General features: G+C 43.7%; 1 protein-coding gene across 4 annotated transcripts in view; it reads left to right on the top strand.

Annotated features, from left to right (window-relative positions):
- Positions 1-22,551, top strand: part of BBS9 (Bardet-Biedl syndrome 9) — a 594,435-nt gene that overhangs the window by 201,769 nt on the left and 370,115 nt on the right. For all 4 annotated transcript variants that reach the window (XM_077269285.1, XM_077269283.1, XM_077269284.1 and 1 more), the window contains 2 exons: positions 1,997-2,180; positions 5,174-5,303. In XM_077269285.1, the coding sequence (XP_077125400.1) occupies positions 1,997-2,180; positions 5,174-5,303 (314 nt within the window). The remainder of the gene's footprint in view (positions 1-1,996; positions 2,181-5,173; positions 5,304-22,551) is intronic.

Below are 22,551 nucleotides of genomic sequence, written 5' to 3'. Positions count from 1 at the left end.
AAGTGAAACTTTCATTAACCCCTTCCTGCAAATAGGTGTACCATTGCATTTTTCCTGCAGAGTTCTCCTCTCAGCTGGTTATAATGGTACACCCTATGTTCTTGCGGTCTATAGGGATCTGCAGGGTGCTGCCACATTTTCATGACAATTTGGGTCCGGAAGAAAGAAACTTGATTCCAGCAATGTGTCACTTATTGGGCTGCGAGCTGTATTTTTTTCATAATTACTGTTTTATTTGCTTCAGATCTAGCAGTTCTCTGAATGCTGGGCGCTGTATAACCCCACCCACATCACTGATTGGCAGATTTCTGGGTGTACTGTGTATAGGCAGAAAGCTGCGAATCAGTGGTGGAGGCGGAGTTATACAGAGCTTATGAATATGGAGGTTTACTTGGCAGAAGATTTACTAGTCGTATAGATCCTATCAAATCTATACTTAGCCTAGTAAGTGACAGATTACTGGAATCAGGGTCTCTTTCCCTTCATTGTACTGCTCTTATATTATGTAGCAAAAAACCTTATGACATATTCCCTTTAAAACAAATTAAAAAGCAATATTAACAACAAGGGGAACTAGAAAAAAACAATAGGTAAACATGAGGTATGATACAAAAAAGGCCACGGGTAGCTATGTAGACATAGACCAAAGATACAATCAAACTTGAAAACTCACAATGATATAGTTGATAATAATAATATTAGCAAATACCTCCAACTAGAAATGTAGTATAGTTATGTCACTTACCCCATGTGCAGGGCATTGCAGTAGCTTAGGTATCCATGGTAACGATCGCTCATATAGGGACAGTTGGTTAGTTGTTAATGGTTCTAACCTTGGATATCTAAGTGACTGCAATGCCCTGCACATGTGGTAAGCGACATAGGAAATCAGAAGAACTATACCACATTTCTAATTTAAGGCATTTGCTAATATTATTATCACAGCTACGACATATTAGGATAGGATCTTGGAGATGGGAATACCCCTTTAAGCCTTCTTTTGTATATTTGGATTCCAGGATAATTAGTGGTTTTGTTTCCATTTTGTACACCCTGGCAATTTTTTTTTTACGAATCGTTGTTTATCTTTCTGGTATTTCCTTCTCTAAAGTAAGTTTTATATATGAACCTAGGTCAGTGTATCTCTTACTTTTTGATTATTGTATGAGTCCGTTATGTTATTCAGCAGTTGGCTGTGGATTCTTGAACATGCTCATTACCTACCTTCCATGTCAGTTAAAGAGTCAGCCTGATTTTTGATTCTTAAAGGGGTATTCCCATCTCCAAGATCCTATCCCAATATGTAAATAATAAGAATATTAGCAAATACCTCCAATTAGAAATGTAGTATACGTTATCTGATGGGAAATTAGTAGTAGAAACCTGGTATCGGGTAATGGCCAAGGGCCATTGTATTAGCAATTTAGCAGCCAGGTAAGGGTCCCTCTATTCACCCCTGGTTCTCATAGGGCCCCAGTCCTGTATTTCAACTTTTTTTTTTTTTTTTTAAAGACCCTGTATAGGATAACCTGAGTGTGAATGAGGATTTCCCAATAGGTTGCAATTTATTATTTGTTATTCATTGAATTAAAGGGGTTTGTTAATTCACTAGACAGTCGTGCCTCAGACAGGGGAAACGTAATGTGAATGTGATGCCTGTTTCCATAAATCTAAATGCGGCTTCCTCTCCACCATGGCAGACTATAGGAAAAGACCTGGACAAGGATGGAGACACTTTACAAAGCCTAAACTGATATATTGTTGATTCAGAAAATGTCTGTAAAGGTTTGCACTTTGCCTCTAATGATTAAAATGAATGTCATGGAAATGAGGAAGCCCAAGGATAACAAATCGCATGTTCTTGAGCACTTTGGGCTAGGTAACAGCATGCTCTTCATGATCTACCAATGTGCGTCTGGAGAACATCAAGCAATAATTAGGTGACGCGCAGCTGCTAAAGTGCTTAATGTTCTTCCCTGCGCCTTGTCTTCCACAGGCCGACTGGATGGTGAACATAGGTGAGCAGGCCTTGGATATCAGCATTGTGACTTTTAATCACACAGTTTTCTCAATATTTATACTTGGCGAGAGAAACTTCTTCTGCCTCAAAGAGAACGGACAGATCCGCTTCATGAAAAAGCTTGAGTACAGTCCAAGCTGCCTCCTTCCATATTGTTCAGGTTAGTTGGAGAATAATGAAATGCAATGTTGGGGCCGCAGGACCCGCCGTGCACATTTATAGATGGGGTAATATGCTCTCTGCGTGTGCTGTTCCTCCTGATCATTTACAGACACCTTTTTTGGCAATGGACTAAGGTAAGTAAAAGCAGGACATTTAATAAATAGATTGTGCATTTACCTGTATCGAGCCAGAATTCTGCTTTCGTGGCTAACTGTTTTTGGCCGATGATAGTATCCAGAGTACAGTGCTACAAACTCAAGCGGCTGTTGTACAAATATTGAGGCAGGTTCCCTACAGTTCTGCAACATATGTACAAGAAGGTGTGGCTGTGCTTCCAGCACCATTTCTTACTGTCGGTCAATACTGTCTCTTATGCTTCTTGTTGAACTCCCAGATTTGTTAAACCTTTTAACCCTATGTTAGTAGCCAGCCAAGGGCAACATTTGATAGAGTTTCTGTTCACCTTGAACTTGCGAGTACTTTGGTTTCTCCTCATACTGCACCCCCTCCTGATGGTGGGCTGAGAACTAAAGGGGGCGATCCCAAGTAATGATTGATAAGGATCACATAATGTATTGTCATGTTGGGAAGGGTTTCATTCACTGAGCAGGACCATCCACTTTACTCAGGAGCTCTGAATCGGCAGAGATTTTAATAAATGACAAAGTATATTGAACCCATGAACACATATATATGGACTGCTTTTTAACTTTTGGGCTGGCATTACGCGTCTATACAAAATTGGAAGTTCAGAAAATAGTAGTAAAAACGTAAAGTCACACACAGTCAGCCATGAAGTGCGCTGCACGATAAGATTTTCACTGGTCAGTGTGCCGTCCGCTGTGCACACAGAACTCTGACCGATAATATACAGTTATATGAAAAAGTTTGGGCACCCCTATTAATCTTAAGCTTAATGTTTTATAAAAATTTTTTTTTTTGCAACAGCTATTTCAGTTTCATATATCTAATAACTGTTGGACACAGTAATGTTTCTGCCTTGAAATGAGGTTTATTGTACTAACAGAAAATGTGCAATCTGCATTCAAACAAAATTTGACAGGTGCATAAGTATGGGCACCCTTATCATTTTCTTGTTTTAAATACTCCTACCTACTTTTTACTGACTTACTAAAGCACTTTTTTTTGTTTTGTAACCTCATTGAGCTTTGAACTTCATAGCCAGGTGTATGCAATCATGAGAAAAGCTACTTAAATTGGCCACTTGCAAGTTGTTCTCCTGTTTGAATCTCCTCTGAAGAGTGGCATCATAGGCTCCTCAAAAGAACTGTCAAATGATCTGAAAACAAAGATTATTCAACATAGTTTTTCAGGGAAAGGATACAAAAAGCTAAGAGATTTAACCTGTCAATTTCCACTGTGAGGAACATAGTAAGGAAATGGAAGAACACAGGTACAGTTCTTGTTAAGGCCAGAAGTGGCAGGCCAAGAAAAACATCAGAAATGCAGAGAAGAAGAATGGTGACATCAGTCAAGGACAATCCTCAGACCACCTCCAGGGAGCTGCAGCATCAACTTGCTGCAGATGGTGTCAGTCACTGTGCATCGGTCAACTATAAAACGCACTTTGCACAAGGAGAAGCTATATGGGAGTGTGATGTGAAAGAAGCCATTTCTGCAAGCACGCCACAAGCAGAGTCGGCTGAGGTATGCAAAAGCTCATTTGGAGAAGCCCATTTCTTTTTGGAAGAAGGTCCTGTGGACTGATGAAACCAAGATTGAGTTGTTTGGTCATACAAAAAGGCGTTATGCATGGGGGCAAAAAAACACAGCATTCCAAGAAAAACACTTGCTACCCACAGTAAAATCATGCTTTGGGGCTGTGTGGCCAATGCCGGCACAGGGAATCTTTTAAAGTTGAGGGACGCATGGATTCCTCTCAGTATCAGCAGATTCTTGACAATAATGTTCATGAATCAGTGACAAAGTTGAAGTTACGCAGGGGATGGATCTTTCAGCAAGACAATGATCCAAAACACTGCTCCAAATCTACTCAGGCATTCATGCAGAGGAACAATTACACTGTTCTGGAATGGCCATCCCAGTCCCCAGACCTGAATATCATTGAACATCTGTGGGATCATTTGAAGAGAGCTGTCCATGCTCGGCGACCATCAAACTTAACTGAACTGGAATTGTTTTGTATAGAGGAATGGTCAAAAATACCTTCATCCAGGATCCAGGAACTCATTAACAGCTACAGGAAGCGACTAGAGGCTGTTATTTTTGCAAAAGGAGGATCTACTAAATATTAATGTCACTTTTCTGGTGAGGTGCCCATACTTAAGCACCTGTAAAATTTTGTTTGAATGCAGATTGCACATTTTCTGTTAGTACAATAAACCTCAGTTCAAGGCAGAAACATTACTGTGTCCAACAGTTATTAGATATATGAAACTGAAATAGCTGCTGAAAAAAAAGCAATTTTTATAAAACATTAAGCTTAAGATTAATAGGGTTGCCCAAACTTTTTCATGTATTTGTCAGGCATATAGTATGTAGGTGCCATATAGGCCAGGAAATACAAAAGCCAGTTAAGCATTTTATTAAACTAAATGCTGCAGAATTTGTGAATCTCATATTTTTATACATTTTAGACAGTTTTTCACACTTGACTGGCAAGGGGGCGTAGTCTTGCTGAAAAGGAGGTGTGGATTATCAAGAAGGAGTTGTGGCCTAACATAGGGCAACATCGTGTGCCAAGACAATTCTTCCAAATTGTGTCGCTCCTAACTGGCACATAGCGAGACAACTAATAGGTGGTGTAAACTCAGATGTCTGACAGTAGACAGACTTATCAAACCGCATGAATGACTGTGATAAATCCGCTACATTTTAGGACTGTTGGTAAGAATTAGTCAGTACTGATAAATCTGCCCCAATGTTCTTAGCATGCCATATCCATATATAGCTCTAGATACCCTGAACAGAACATATTTCACCTTGGACTTTCCTCTTGTTCTTTTCCAGTGAGTGAAGGAACAATAAACTCTTTGGTGGGAAACCATAATAACATGTTACTTGTGTACCAGGATGTGACACTGAGGTGGGCCGCTCAGCTTCCGCACATTCCTGTCGCAGTGAAAGTCGCCAGTTTCCAGTAAGTGTCTTGAAATATCCACATTTTGGTTTTGCTTCTACATGAGAAAGTGCTGTCTCTTCCAACAGCCGTGGGAGTCATACAAAGGAATTGTTTGCTTTGCTTCAAATTTACTTTTCCCCGTTTTTTTCTTTACAACTTGCTACTGTTATGTGAATATTGTGGCAATGATATTTTTATTCTGTGTCGGAAGATGAGTTTTGCAGCTTCCTGGATTTTCCCTTCTGTCTTTGAGTTACTTTTTTTCCAGTCAGTTTACAGATCTAGTCCCAATTAAAGATTGGCAGACTAATTCACAGAACTCTGGTCTATTAGCCAGGTCAATAGTCTTTGGCCAATGGATGGGACCTTTGTGAATCTCTTACCTTTCGGGATCCCCAGTATGTGGAATTGATTAGCCGAGCTGGTGCGATGCCGTCATTGTGGCGTAAAGCACAGATGTCGTGGCACCAACCCCGCTAATCAAAAGCCGCACTCCGAATCTCATTCATCAGCCAGAGACTTGTGCCCTGGCCTGTGGACCAAGTCCTGCAAATCCATCCACCCATGTCTATTCTCAATATCTTAGTAATTGTACATAGTGGCATTATGTCACGATAATGTAAAAATGTCATAATGTGAGTTTAGTTCTAGAATGTACCATGGCATGACACACGCTGCAGATTCGACCCCCCTTTCTCCCCCACTGCATTCAGTGGTACAAAAACCAAGCCCTATGGCAGGCACACTCTGTGCAACTTGATACCAATGTGTCGCAGCCCACTGAAGAAGTTTTATGGGTTTACGCTGCAAATTCCAGTCCCCCTACACTACCCATTCACTCCTCCCAACCAATACCAGCCAAAACTGGTACAGGAACCATGTGCTTCTATTGTTCTTTCAAGGATATATATATTGACACCGATCCGGTCTAGAGATATAAGACTTATATATTCCGGATGTCCGTCGATAAATCTATCACTCACTGAAAGCACTAACAGCTAAACGCAACGAGGGCAAAGTACGGATTTCTTCATAAGCGGTTCAGGCAATCACTCTATGTTTCCACTTAAAAAGAATTCCCATGATGTGGGGCACATTCTGATCATCGGGTCTTTCGTATACAAGCTTCCTACAGCGAGTTAGGCATGAAAATAGTTTTCATAAGTCTGAGAAAAGAGGAGTGCATTTCATAACTCAGCCCACTCAGTGATGTCACGATGAGAGGGCATATCTTAACCCTGGTGAGTTGTGAATCAGTCTTGGCCCAGGAAGCACTCTGCAAGCTGTTCTGATGCACCTTGTAGTGTCTCCTGAGCACATGGCCGCCATGATGATGCAATGACATAACGACCTGTAAGTGTTCTTTTCAATTGTAATCCTTTTTTTTATTTGTAATTGTATTGTACACATGATTTGTCTTCTTTACAATATCTTTTGATTACTTTGTAAACACTGCCTACCTTTTTTTTGGAGTAAAATATAAAATTACTAGCTTGTCTCCCCATGCTCTAAACGAACTGTCGCATCCTCTGAAGTGAATTACGCTACTGATTTGGGTTGGCTCCGGACTCGTTAATCCTTGAAAAATCGGAGCTGGTGGCAGCATACTTTGTCCTGTGCAATTGGGCGTCTTTGCAGCGATCGGCGGCGTTGATAATTATTGTTCCCGCCTGTGTGGGAGTAGTTAAATCGCCCTCGCAGCGTGCCCAATAGCCAGTACATACACGGCAGCCTTTCTGGCGACTAATTACCTTAGGTGCAGTACCTTGACTGACCTGAGGGTAAGGGGGGCGCCAGAGAGCTGCAAGTTCCAAAGGGGAACTGGGAAGTGGGATATAGATAAATTTCCTTCAGAAGTAACCAGGGGCAACCAAAGAACCCCGGTTCGTGACAAATTGGTGTGAGTGGTGGGGATGATAAAGGTATCTTCCCCGTGAGCCTTGACAGATTGGTGGGATTCCTGACACATCCGGTGGGATCCATGACACATCAATTTAAAGATTATCGCCCCAAACATCAATGATTACAGCAGAGTTTTTGCATAATTGCCTTACAAAAATTACAATTTATTTTTGTGCAACTTGGAGCGGTGCAAAGATTTTGCAACTGTTAGCAATTTCCCCCAGTTTGTGTGACCATCATTTATTGAATGATTTGATCCCGTGTTGTGTCTCCAGCTGTGATAGAGGAGTTACCTTTATTGTAATCCTGCATGTCATGATAAGGTGTTTACTGATTATTACAGCTGACATCCAGCACTATGTGCCAGGAGCAGTCACGGACCTATCCCGTCACATTAACCCTCGGAACACTGCGATCAAACATGATTGCAGCGTTCTGACGGCATAGAGAAGCATCGCGCAGGGAGGGGGCTCCCTGCGTGCTTCCCTGAGACCCTCGGAACAACGCGATCACATCTGCGGGGCTCCTTCCGGGTCCTGCAGGGAGGTGGCTTGCAAGCGCCGACAAGAATGCATCACTGCCTGTCAGATCGCTGATCTGACACAGTGCTTTTCAAAGTGTCAGATCAGCGATCTGACAGAATACAGTGATGTCCCACCCTGGGACAAAGTAAAAAAGTTGAAAAAAAAAATATTTACATGTGCAAAAAAAAAAAAAATATTCCTGACTAAAGAGAAAAAAAAAATATTGTTCCAATAAATACATTTCTTTATCTAAATAATAATAAAAAAACAATAAAAGTACACATATTTAGTATCACCGGGTCCTTAACGACCCGACCTACTGTATAAAACTGTCCCTCTAGTAAACCCCTTCAGTGAACACCGTAAAAAAAAAAAGAGGAAAAAAAAAACACTTTATTATCATACCGCCGAACAAAAAGTGGAATAACACGCAATCAAAATGATGCATATAAATAAACATGGTACCGCTGAAAACGCCATCTTGTCCTGCAAAAAACGAGCTGCCATACATCATCGTCAGCGAAAAAATAAAAAAGTTATAGTCCTCAGAATAAAGCGATGCAAAAATAATTATTTTTTTTATAAAATAGTTTTTATCGTATAAAAGCGCCAAAACATAAAAAAATATATAAATGAGGTATCGCTGTAATCGTACTGACCCAAAGAATAAAACTGCTTTATCAGTTTTACCAAACGGGGAATGGTATAAACCCCTCCCCCCCCCAAAAGAAATTCGTGAACAGCTGGTTTTTGGTCATTCTGTCTCACAAAAATCGGCATAAAAAGCGATTAAAAGATGTCACTTGCCTGAAAATGGTACCAATAAAAACTCATCCCGCAAAAAAATCCAAGACCTTACATGACTCTGTGGACCAAAATATGGAAAAATTATAGCTCTCAAAATATGGGCGCGCAAAAACTATTTTTTGCAATAAAAAGAGTCTTTTAGTGTGTGACAGCTGCCAATCATAAAAATCCTCTAAAAAAACCCCCCCGCTATAAATAGTAAATCAAACCTCCCCTCATCACTCCCATAGTTAGGGAAAAATAATAAAATACATTTTTTTTATTTATTTCCATTTTCCCATTACGGTTAGGGTTAGGGTTGGGGCAAAAGTTAGGGTTAGGATTTGGGCTAAAGTTAGGGTTAGGTTTGAATAACATTTACGTTTGGGATTAGGGTTAGGGGTGTGTCAGGGTTAGGGGTGTGGTTAAGGTTATTGTTGGGATTAGGGTTAGGGGTGTGTTGGAATTAGGGGTGTGGTTAAGGTTGTGATTAGGGTTGGGGTGTTTTGGGGTTAGGGGTGTGGCTTGGATTAGGGTTAGGGGCATGTTCGAGTTAGCGGTGTGGTTAGGGTTATGGCTAGGATTGGAATTAGGGTTAGGGGTGTGTTTGGGTTAGGGTTTTAGTTAGAGTTGAGGGGTTTCCACTGTTTAGGCACATCAGGGGCTCTCCAGACGTGACATGGCGTCCGATCTCAATTCCAGCCAATTCTGCGCTGAAAAAGTAAAACAGTGCTCCTTCCCTTCCGATCTCTCCCGTGCGCCCAAACGGGTTTACCCCAACATATGGAGTATTGGCATACTGAGGACAAATTAGACAGCAACTTTTGGGGTCCAATTTATCTTGTTACCCTTGGGAAAATATTAATGTGGGGGGCTAAAAAATCATTTTTGTGGGAAAAAAATGATTTTTTGTTTTCACAGCTCTGCGTTATAAACTGTAGTGAAACACTTGGGGGTTCAAAGTTCTCACAACGCATCTAGATATGTTCCTTGGGGGGTCTAGTTTCCAATATAGGGTTTCTTGTGGGGGGTTTCTACTGTTTAGGTACATCAGGGGCTCTACAAACGCAATGTGACGACTGCAGACCATTCGATCTAAGTCTGCATTCCAAATGGCACTCCTTCCCTTCCGAGCTCTGCCATGCGCCCAAATGGTGGTTCCCCCCCATATATAGGGTATCGACGTACTCAGGACAAATTGGACAACTTTTGGGGTTCAATTTCTCCTGTTACCCTTGGTAAAATAAAACAAATTGGAGCTGAATAATTTTTTTGTGAAAAAAAAGTAAATTGTTAATTTCTTTTTAAACATTCCAAAAATTCCTGTGAAACACTTGAAAGGTTAATAAACTTCTTGAATGTTGTTTTGAGCACCTTGAGGGGTGCAGTTTTTAGAATGGTGTCACACTTGGGTATTTTCTATCATATAGACCCCTCAAAGTGAGTTCAAATGTGATGTGGTCCCTAAATAAAATGGTGTTGTAAAAATGAGAAATTGCTGGTCAACTTTTAACCCTTATAACTTCCTAACAAAAAAATGTTGGTTCCAAAATTGTGCTGATGTAAAGTAGACATGTGGATAATGATACTTACCGTATATACTCGAGTTTTAAGCCGACCCGAGTATAAGCCGAGACCACTAATTTTGCCACAAAAAACTTAATGACTCGAGTATAAGCCTAGGGTGGAAAATGCAGCAGCTACCGGTAAATGTCAAAAATAAAAATAGATACCAATAAAAGTAAAATTAATTGATACTTCAGTAGGTTAAGTGTTTTTGAATATCTGTACGCCTCTTGCCTTCAATAAGATGGCGCCGAGTGTATGAATTGTCTATTGTGCAAGCGCGATTGGACATCTACACAGGCGCGCATAGTTGTTCCATGTATGTAATGTGCAGTGCATCAGGTGTCCCCTGCCCACAATCAAGATGGTATGGTGACTGCAAAATGTCTCCTGCGCATGCGTGAGATGACGCTCACTTCTTGCCCTGTAATCCTCTCTCACCCTCCCCTCTGACATGCGCATTGCGGTCCAGTCCGATGTTCGTCGCAGCTCCGGCGCAGGCGTACTTTGTCTGCCCTGTTGAGGGCAGAGCAAAGTACGTTGAGGGCAGAGCAAAGTACTGCAGTGCGCAGGCGCCGGGAAAGGTCAGAGAGGCCCGGCGCATGCGCACTGCAGTACTTTGCTCTGCCCTCAACAGGGCAGACAAAGTACGCCTGCACGGGAGCCGCAGCGTGAAAACAAGAAGAGGACATCATCCTATGAAGATGGGAGGCGCTGGACCGGACCGCGATGCCCATTGGATCGGACCGCCCTCCCAGGTGAGTATAATCTAACCTCTTTTTCTCATCTTTCAGGATACATCGGGAGCTTATCTACAGCATTACAGAATGCTGTAGATAAGCCCCTGATGCCGGTGGGCTTAGCTCACCTTCGATTTTGGGGGTGACAGGTTCCTTTTAAGGCCACAGCAGAGCAACTCGTCAGGTCTTATTTAGATGACTTGGACATTACATTTATCGATGAACTGTGTCAGTTTGTAACATTTGTCAATTTATTCACACACGAGGAGCCAAAGGATATCAGCACTGAACTTTTCATGTGCAAGCTTTTCATGGAAAAGGGTGTGCAGGACACTTTCCCAAATATTGAGATAGCTTTAAAGATATACCGTATATACTCCAGTATAAGCCGAGATTTTCAGCCCATTTTTTTGGGCTGAAAGTCCCCCTCTCGGCTTATACTCGAGTCATACCCAGGGGTCGGCAGGGGAGGGGGAGCGGGGGCTGTGTAATTATACTTACCTGCTTCCGGCGCGGTCCCTGCACGTCCCTGCTTCCAGCGCTGCATCTTTTTCCTGTACTGAGCGGTCACATGGTACCGCACATTACAGTAATGAATATGCGGCTCCACCTCCCATAGGGGTGGAGCCGCATATTCATTACTGTAATGTGTGGTACCATGTGACCGCTCAGTACAGGAAGAAGATGCAGCGCTGGAAGCAGGGACATGCAGGAACCGCGCTGGGAGCAGGTAAGTATACGGGGAGGGGGAGCGCTGCGCGATAGTCACCTCTCCTCCGTTCCGGTGTGGCTCCGTCTTCGGCGTCCTCTGGCTGTGACGCTCAGGTCAGAGGGCGCGATGACGTGGTCAGTGCGCGCCGTCTGCCTAAACGTCAGTGCGGAGAATGCTGAAGATAGAGCCACACAGGAAAGAGGAGCAGATAAATATTAAAAGTGCGGGGGCCTGAGCGACGGAGTGGTGAGTATGTGATTTTTTTTTTTTTATCGCAGCCACAGCATATGGGGCAAGTGCCTGTATGGATCATCTATGGGGCCATAATGTTTGTGCAGCACTATAAGGGGCAAGTGCCTGTATGGAGCATCTATGGGGCCATAATCTTTGTGCAGCACTATAAGGGGCAAGTGCCTGTATGGAGCATCTATGGGGCCATAATGTTTGTGCAGCACTATATGGGGCAAGTGTCTGTATGGAGCATCTATGGGGCCCTTATTACCCTTTATGCAGGATTATATGGGGCATATTTTAATATGGAACATCTAATGGGGCCCATCAAACTGTATGGAGCATTATATGGGACTCCTGATTCAATATGGATATTCAAAAGCACTTAACCTACTGATGTCTCAATTAATTTTACTTTTATTGGTACCTATTTTTACTCTTGAAATTTACCGGTAGCTGCTGCATTTTCCACCCAAGGCTTATACTCGAGTCATTAAGTTTTCCCAGTTTTTTGTGGCAAAATTAGGGGGGTCGGCTTATACTCGGGTCGGCTTATACTCGAGTATGTACGGTATCTAATTTTGATGGTAACAAACTGCAGTGGTGAGCGTTCCTTCTCAAAACTCAAATTAGTTGAAAACCAATTAAGGACATCCATGAAGCAGGTTACGACTTGTAAATTTGAGCATCGAGTCAGATGTACTGCGTGAATTGGACTTTAGTTACATCATTAGTGATTTTATTTTGCAGCACGAAAATCAAGGAAAGTGCCTGGATTGTAAAAAATGAATGATTTTACCTGAATTACTCTGCGTAAATGATTTTTGTAAATAAACTTGCGTTCATTTCATTTTGTGTTTTTGCATTACATATTGCAACACCTTGAAAAATGGGCCTCCCTCCAAAATGGGCCCCGGGCCACCCACCTCTTAAATCCGGCCCTGCTTAGCTTATAGGCCAATTTTGGGGTGGCAGATTCCCTTGATCTCAGGAAGAGTTCAGAAATCAATATTTTGTGGAATAACCAGGATTTTTAATCAGAGCTTTCATGCGTCTTGGCATGCTTTCCTGCAGTCTTTCACACTGCTTCTGGCGCAAAAAGTTAAGCAGTTCTTCTTTGTTTTATGGCTTGTGATTATCCGTCACCCTCTTGATTACATTCCAGAGGTTTTCAATGGGGTTCAGGTCTGGAGATTGGGCTGCCCATGACAGGGTTTTGATGTGGTCGTCTCTTAATTTTTGCCAGAGCTGTATGTACTATGACTGCACCTTTGTATGTTGTTTTCTTGTGAAATTACATGCTTTTTCCTGTAATTACTGTTATACACTCTAATCATGTATACCCTTTATATACCTTGTATTTGCACCCATGTATTGTTTGAGAAAGGTTCTCACTTTTGAACCGTAACATCGCCATGATGGGCTAATAAACGGAAGCTCTTTTTCACTTTGAATGGTGTGCTGCCTCCAATTTCTGAATCTCTATTTCAGGTTTGGTCACTGCCTGGGGGGCCCTGCACCATGTTTGTAATTTTTTGTGCTACTTTATTTTTTTTAGCTATTTATACAGCTCTGGCAAAAATTAAGAGACCACCACATCAAAACCCTGTCATGGGCAGCCCAATCTCCAGACCTGAACCCCATTGAAAATTTCTGGAATGTAATCAAGAGGATGATGGTCACAAGCCATCAAACAAAGTAGAACTGCTTAAAGGGAACCTGTCACCCCCCCAGGCGGTTTTAACTAAAAGAGCCAACTTGTGCAGCACTAATGCTGCACTCTGTCAAGGTGGCTCTTTTTGTTGAAGTCCCTTCCTACGCTAAAATATTTGTTTTTATTATTAGTCCCTCATGCCTGTAGTTTATCAGGTGGGCATTTCTTTTTTTCCCCCTTGACACAAACGCTTCCAAGCGGTCGCTCAATGCTCCACACGCCGGGCGCCACCTCCACTTCCTCCATTAACGTCCCCGACGCCTGCGCTGCAAGTTGAAGGAGTCGAAAGGCAGCGCAACCTGCGCATGCCCGAAAAAAACATTACAGCGCAGGCGTCGGGGACATTAATGGAGGAAGTGGAGGCGGCACACGGAGCATTGAGTGACGGCTGGGAGGCATTTGTGTCAGGGGGGAAAAGACATGCCATCCTGACAAACTAAAGGTATGAGGAACTAATTATAAAAACAAATATTTTCGCGTAGCAAGGGGCCCCAACTAAAATAGCCAGAGACCGAATGCAGCATTAGTGCTGCACAAGGTGGCTCTTTTAGTTAAAAACGCCTGGGGGGGGGGGGGTGACAGGTTCCCTTTAAATTTTTGCCTCAGAAGCAGTGTGAAAGACTGGTGGAAAGTATGCCAAGACGCATGAAAACTGTGATTAAAAATCATGGTTATTCCACAAAATATTGATTTCTGAACTCTTCCTGAGTTGAAACATTATTGTTGTTGTTTCTAAATGATTATGAACTTGTTTCCTTTGCATTATTTGAGATCTGAAAGCACTGTTTTTTTTTTGTTTTTTTTTGACCATTTTTCTTTGTCTGAAAAGAAATACAAAATTTATTGCTTGGAAATTCGGATACATGTTTTCAGAAGTCTATAGACTAAAAGAATTTACATTTTACTCAAAAATATACCTATAAAGAGAAAAATCAGACAAACTGAACATTTTGCAGTGGTCTCTTAATTTTTGCCAGAGCTCTATATATATTACAAGAGAAATGTGTCCTTGTGTCATGTTTAACTTTAGCCATTTAGAAAGCATTTAATCTTCAACTTGCTTGACTGCTCATTGAGCGCCCAAACTTTCGCATGCCACTGTATTGTGAGCCCCTGTTTTATGTTACCCCATGTCATCTTTTTATAGGACACTTACACACACTGTATGTGAATGGATGTTCTGTTCTCTCAATTATTGTCCAGGCATTCGGTTGAAGAACCTTCTGGCTCCAGATTCAGATTCTCTTGGCTGAGTTGTTGGTACTTGTGTGTCCAGCAAGTTGTATGGCTCAGTCTTCACTATACTGTTCAGTGTATATCACACATCATTACTGAGCACGGTTCTCTTACCTTCGGAAGTAAAAATCAGAATAGAAGCGGGAGCTAGACTTTATTATTAATAACTTAATAATAGGCAGGACACTGAGCGTGTGGGGAATAAAGTTGTGCAAAAAAGCCTTTACATGTACACATAAATGTAGCATTTTCAATCTCCAGTAGGTAGTCTTTGACAAGTAAAGATATTAATTGGCAGAGTGTTTTGCATATGAACGGACCAGTTGAAGCGTAAAGAGGACCTTTTACCATATTTTTTTATATACAGGTGTAGTGACGATTTTGACTCCAAGGTGTTTTCCAGAATGAACAGCAGTGGATGTTCTTGAGTACAAATGCAAACTGCCCTTCTAGTGGCCAGTATATTGTAATGACCATTATGTTGTAGTGACCATTACGGTGTAGTCACCAGTACGGTGCATTGCAGAGCTAGGTGCTTCTGGAGACTTGCACCTGTAAAGTAGATGTGCTCTCAATAGCAGAAATGCCAAACATGTAATTACTAAATGTGGTTTAGACACTCTGCAGCTCAGAAGGGAAGGGGGTATTTGGATTTAGGAGCTCTGGTGAATTCCTTTTAGGGGTCGAGGAGCCATTTTGCTTTTCCAGAGCAGTTGTGCTCCCAGTAACGTGGAAGCCCCCTATATTTCTGTTAACAGATGATAGACCTGAGGGGGGACTTTCTTTTTGTGGAGTGAGTTGAAGCTTTTGTTAGGAACATTTTACATTTTGGATCACATTTATCCTGTGCTCTATGCTGAGTGCTTACATTGGGGCTTCCATCTAAATCTCCCAGTGACATGACTCAGATGAAACCCTGAAAGATCTGCATTATAGAATGATTCAATGACTCGAGTCACTACAAAAGTCCCTGGCATGAGGGGAGGAGGAAGCAGCTGGGTCAGGAGTTTGAAGAGGGGAATGATAAAGAGAAAAAAAAATAATTAACTGGATAAAAAGGCAAAATGAGCAAATGTAAGTACACAGTGCTATATAATATGATGATTGCAATATATTAAGTGGATGAAAACTTTGATGGGAGTGCTTCTTTAATTGTACATCTGTCTATGACAATAATGAGATTTCTGCAAAATCTTCTGTAAAAATCAGGACGTGAGAGTCTAAAATTATGACTAGTGTCCAGTGTGAACATTGCAGGATTTTAAATTGTTTTTATCCTGAGCGCTTGCATTGGGGTTTCCATGTAAATCTCTGAAGTATGTGATTCAGATGGAACCCCCGATGGAAGGTTCCCTATAATGAGGCAGATGGGGGCCCTGTGGACGCCATCTGGCCTATGATCCAGTGGTGTCCGTCTTTTTAGGAGTGTGTAAATGCACATTTGGCCACAGTTTTGTGCACCTCTGAAAAGCCAGATGCCGTTAAATACAAGCCAGATGAATCTGTTGCCTCATTATATTGAACAGATCCCTCTGGGGTTGCATCTGAATCACGTATCTCCAGGTCATCCACCTGACAGCACCATGGAGGTTGTCTTCTTATCCACAGTGGGACAGGAAACCACGAGTATAAAAGGATCCTCCCCTTACCAATCATCAGTGTTTTTCCTGTCCCACTTTGGATAGGAACTACGAGACTCCGGCAAGCTCCGTGGGGAGTGTGGATTGGGGGGGTTTAGGCCCTTATTACCCTTCCCGCTACAAGACCCCATGCGCTGAAACCCGACACAGGGTCCCTCAGCTCACCCAGTGTAGCGCTGCTCCTGGGATCGCCGGTCGTTTCCTCCCAGGGGGGGCTCTCGTCCGTGCATGCCGAAGCTTCCCCGGTCCGCCCTGTGAACAGGAGGCGACCGGGCGGCTCACCGCAGCACCGCATCACCGGAGCGCCGCACGATGAAGTCCGGAGTAGCTTCTTCCAGGTCACGTCAGCGGTGGGCGGGGTCGGCGTCTCCGTTTCCAGCTATGGTAAAATCGGAGCACTTCCGGGGCATGCCGGCGAGCGCAAACGCTCCAACGCCAGGACTCAAGGATATAAGGTAAAGGGGGTAGGTAGTCCTCTATCCTGCAATATCCGAGATGGAGGATTCCGCCAGGATAGAGGGTGACAACCAGGCTCATGTAAGTCCCCCTGAAGAGGGCAATTATTAATGCTTACCTCCCGGGCATTCATACCTCTTGCTAAAACGGGGCCGCTTCTATTGTTATAGGTAGCCCCCGCCGCCGCCGCTAAGAAGGGGAGATGTAAGAAGTGCCCTATATGCTCCATTAAATTAAAGGACACATGGCAGAAACCCCTGTGTGAGCCCTGCACTAATCGCATACTGGGTGAAGAGCAGGCCTCTCTCATGTCTAACATGCGGGCTATTATCAGGGAGGAGGTACAGGCATCAGTCTCTGGCTTAATGACCCCTCAACCCTCACAGCCAGAAGGCAGGGTTTAATGCAGGTCTCAGACCCAGTACCTTACGGGTACAAGTTGCGGCCCTTAGTGTTTTTTATGACTTACTTTATCAGCTCACCCATGGATAAGTCGATTTTCCAGGGCAGTTGCAAGACTAAAACCTTTAATAAGGAAAACTATCCCTCCATGGGACTTAAATTTGGTTCTTAATGAATTGTGTAAAATTCAGTTTGACTTGGGGGATAAATCAGACATAGGTAAATTGTCCCTAAAAACGGCCTTCCTTGTAGCCATTACTTCCGCAAAGAGACTAGGAGAGCTTCAGGCCCTCTCTATTCAGGACCCATTTTTACAGGTTTTTCATGACAGACTGGTTCTGAGACTGGACCCGGCTTTCCTCCCGAAGGTGGTCTCCGATTCAAACATTAATCAGGAAGTCATACTTCCTTCTTTCTTTCAGTCACCCAGAAATCAAAAAGAGTCTCTTTACCATAGTCTGGACGTTAGAGAATCGGTTCTTAAATACCTAGAGATTACAGCACCCTGGAGGGTAGATAATAACCTTTTTGTTCAGTTTAGAGGCCCGAATAAGGGTAGAAAGGTGTCTAAATCCACAATCGCGAGATGGATTAGATCTACAATAATCTCGGCCTATAAAGCCCGGGGGAGGGATCCACCGGGATATATCAGAGCACATTCGTCTAGGTCAATGGCAGCCTCATGGGCAGAAAAAGGGGGGGCTTCAGCAGATCAAATTTGTAACGCCGCTTCCTGGTCGAGTCTTAGTACATTCTCCAAACATTACAAACTAGATGTGATGTCAACACAATTAAGTTTTGGCAGGAGGGTACTGCAGGCAGTATTCCCACCCTAGGAAGTAGTCTGCTTTGGTACTTCTCCATGGTGCTGTCAGGTGGATGACCTGGAAAACGGTAATTAGTCTTACCGGTAATAGTATTTCCAGGAATCCATCCTGACAGCACTGCTAGTTTCCCTTCCCATGCTGATTTACTAAGAACTGATGTGACGTAAACATTTGTATCTTGTTTGTGTTTAAATAAAATATTCTTTTTTGGCATCCATCCAGATGTGGTACTTTGAAAATCACTGATGATTGGTAAGGGGAGGGTCCTTTTATACTCGTGGTTTCCTGTCCCACTGTGGATAAGAAGACAACCTCCATGGTGCTGTCAGGATGGATTCCTGGAAATACTATTACCGGTAAGACTAATTACCATTTTTGTAGATTAAGCCGTACTCAGGAGACATTGCCTAACAAATTGTTTGGTTCATTTTTTGCTGTTATCTTTGTGAAAATTGAAAATTTGGGGCTAAAACAACATTTCTGGGGGAAAAAATATCATTTTTAATTTTCACGGTCCAATGTTTTAAAATGCCGCAAAGCACCTGTGGGTTCAAGGGATTCACTAAACCTCTAGTTAAGTTCGTTGAGGGGTGTAGTTTCCAAAATTTTATCACTTGTTGGGGGTTTTCACTGTTTAGGCACTTCAGCTGCACTGCAAACGTGACATGACTTCAGATATCTATTCGAGCCAATTTTGCGCTCTAAGAGTCAAATGGCGCTCTTTTCGTTCCGAGCTCGGCCATGTACTCAAACAGTAGTTTTCTACAACATTTGGGGCATCTATGTACTCAGGAGAAATTGCACAACACATTGTATGGGTCATTTTCTCATGTTACCCTTGTTAACCCCTTCCCGACCTTTGACGCCACGTAGGCGTCATGAAAACCCGTGCCAATCCGACCCATGACGCCTATGTGGCGTCATGGAAAGATCGCATCCCTGCAGATCGGGTGAAAGGGTTAACTCCATTTTCACCCGATCTGCAGAGACAGGGGGAGTGGTACTTCAGCCCAGGGGGGGTGGCTTCACCCCCCTGTGGCTACGATCGCTCTGATTGGCTGTTGAAAGTGAAACAGCCAATCAGAGCGATTTGTAATATTTCACCTATGAAAATGGTGAAATATTACAATCCAGCCATGGCCGATGCTGCAATAGCATCTGCCATGGCTGGAGACCCCGATCTGCCCCCCCCCCACCCCACCGATCGCCCCCCCAGTCGTCCTTTCTGCCCCGATCTCCTGTCCGCTCCCCTCCTCCCTCCTGTCCGCTCCCCTGGTCCTCTTGTCCGCTCCCCCGGTCCTCCGATCCCCCCCCCCCCCCCGTGTTCCGATCCCACCCCCCCATACTTACCTAGCTTCGATGTCCCTCCCGGTGTCCGGCCGGCTTCTCCATGGGCGCCGCCATCTTGGAAAATGGCGGGCGCATGCGCAGTGCGCCCGCCGAATCTGCCGGCCGGCAGATTCATTACAAGTACATTTTGATCGCTGTGGTAGGTTCTATCGCAGCGATCAAAATAAAAAAATAATAAATAACCCCCCCCCTTTATCACCCCCATAGGTAGGGACAATAATAAAATAAAGAAAATATTTTTTTTTCTTTTTCCACTAGGGTTAGGGTTAGAACTAGGGTTAGAACTAGGGGTAGGGTTAGGGGTAGGGTTAGGGTTACGGGTAGGGTTAGGGGTAGGGTTATGGCATGTGCACACAGAGCGGATCGGCCGCGGATCCGCAGCGGATCGGCCGCGGATCCGCAGCGGATCGGCCGCGGATCCGCAGCGGATCGGCCGCGGATCCGCAGCGGATCGGTCGCGGATCCGCAGCGGATCGGCCGCGGATCCGCAGCGGATCGGCCGCGGATCCGCAGCGGATCGGACGCGGATCCGCAGCGGATTGGCCGCTGCGAATTCGAAGCAATTTTCCATCAGGTTTACAGTACCATGTACACCTAATGAAAACCAAATCTGCTGTGCCCATGGTGCGGAAAATTCCGTGCAGAAACGCTGCGTTGTATTTTCCGCAGCATGTCAATTCTTTGTGCGGATTCTGCAGCGTTTTACACCTGTTCCTCAATAGGAATCCGCAGGTGAAATCCGCACAAAAAACACTGGAAATCTGCTGTAAATCCGCAGGTAAAACGCAGTGCCTTTTACCTGCAGATTTTTCAAAAATCGTGCGGAAAAATCTCACACGAATCCGCAACGTGTGCACATAGCCTTAGGGTTAGGGTTGGAATTAGAGTTAGGGTTGGAATTAGGGCTAGGGTTTGAAATAGGGTTAAGATTAGGCTTGTGGTTAGGGTTACGGATAGGGTTAGGGGTGTGTTGGGGTTACAGTTGTGGTTAGGGTTGGGATTAGGGTTACGGTTGGGATTAGGGTTAGGATTAGGGTTAGGGTTGGAATTAGGGTTACGGGTGTGTTGCGGTTAGGGTTGTGGTTAAGGGTGTGTTGGGGTTAGGGTTGTGATTAGGGTTATGGCTACAGTTGGGATTAGGATTAGGGGTGTGTTGGGGTTAGTGTTGAAGTTAGAATTGAGGGGATTCCACTGTTTGAGCACATCAGGGGTCTCCAAACGCAACATGGCGCCACCATTGATTCCAGCCAATCTTGCGTTCAAAAAGTCAAATGGTGCTCCCGCCCTTCCAAGCCCCGACGTGCGCCCAAACAGTGGTTTACTCCCACATTTGGGGTACCAGCGTACTCAGGACAAACTGGGCAACAACTGTTGGGGTCCAATTTCTCCTGTTACCCTTGCAAAAATAAAAAATTACTTGCTAAAACATAATTTTTAAGGAAAGAACAATTATTTTTTATTTTCACGGCTCTGCGTTATAAACTTCTGTGAAGCACTTGGGGGTTGAAAGTGCTCACCACACATCTAGATAAGTTCCTTCGGGGGTCTAGTTTCCAAAATGGGGTCACTTGTGGGGTGTTTCTACTGTTTAGGCACATCAGGGGCTCTGCAAATGCAATGTGACGCCCGCAGACCATTCCATCAAAGTCTGCATTCCAAAACGTCACTACTTCCCTTCCGAGCCCCGGCATGTGCCCAAACAGTGGTTTACCCCCACATATGGGGTATCAGCGTACTCAGGAGAAACTGGACAACAACTTTTGGGGTCCAATTTCTCCTGTTACTCTTGCAAAAATAAAAAAATTCTGGGCTTAAAAAATATTTTTGAGGAAAGGAAACACATTTATTATTTTCACGGCTCTGCGTTATAAACTTCTGTGAAGCACTTGGGGGTTCAAAGTGCTCACCACACATCTAGATAAGTTCCGTTGGGGGTCTAGTTTCCAAAATGGAGTCACTTGTGGGGAGTTCCTACTGTTTAGGCACATCAGGGGCTCTGCAAACGCAACCTGATGCCCGCAGAGCATTCCATCAAAGTCTGCATTCCAAAACGTCACTACTTCCCTTCCGAGCCCCGGCATGTGCCCAAACAGTGGTTTACCCCCACATATGGGGTATCAGCGTACTCAGGAGAAACTGGACAACAACTTTTGGGGTCCAATTTCTCCTGTTACTCTTGCAAAAATAAAAAAATTCTGGGCTTAAAAAATATTTTTGAGGAAAGGAAACACATTTATTATTTTCACGGCTCTGCGTTATAAACTTCTGTGAAGCACTTGGGGGTTCAAAGTGCTCACCACACATCTAGATAAGTTCCGTTGGGGGTCTAGTTTCCAAAATGGAGTCACTTGTGGGGAGTTCCTACTGTTTAGGCACATCAGGGGCTCTGCAAACGCAACCTGATGCCCGCAGAGCATTCCATCAAAGTCTGCATTTCAAAACGTCACTACTTCCCTTCCGAACCCCGACGTGTGCCAAAACAGTGGTTTACCCCCACATATGGAGTATCAGCATACTCAGGAGAAACTGGACAACAACTTTTGGGGTCCAATTTCTCCTGTTACCCTTGGGAAAATAAAAAATTGTGGGCTAAAAAATCATTTTTGAGAAAAGAAAAATTATTTTTTATTTTCATAGCTCTGCGTTATAAACTTCTGTGAAGCACTTGGGGGTTCAAAGTGCTCACCACACATCTAGATTAGTTCCTTGGGAGGTCTAGTTTCCAAAATGGGGTCACTTGTGCGGGAGCTCCAATGTTTAGGCACACAGGGGCTCTCCAAACGCGACATGGTGTCCGCTAATGATTGGAGCTAATTTTCCATTCAAAAAGCCAAATGGCGTGCCTTCCCTTCCGAGCCCTGCCGTGCGCCCAAACAGTGGTTTACCCCCACATATGGGGTATCATCGTACTCAGGACAAACTGGACAACAACATTTGGGGTCCAATTTCTCCTATTACCCTTGGGAAAATAAAAAATTCTGGGCTAAAAATTGTTTTTGAGGAAAGAAAAATTATTTTTTTATTTTCACGGCTCTGCGTTATAAACTTCTGTCAAGCACCTGGGGGTTATAATTGCTCACTATGCATGTAGATAAGTTCCTTGGGGGGTCTAGTTTCCAAAATGGGGTCACTTGTAGGGGAGCTCCAATGTTTAGGCACACAGGGGCTCTCCAAACGCGA

Source organism: Ranitomeya variabilis, chromosome 6 (assembly GCF_051348905.1).
Source record: "Ranitomeya variabilis isolate aRanVar5 chromosome 6, aRanVar5.hap1, whole genome shotgun sequence".
Taxonomy (NCBI): Eukaryota; Metazoa; Chordata; class Amphibia; order Anura; family Dendrobatidae; genus Ranitomeya; species Ranitomeya variabilis.
This window is presented reverse-complemented; position numbering and strand designations above follow the sequence as displayed.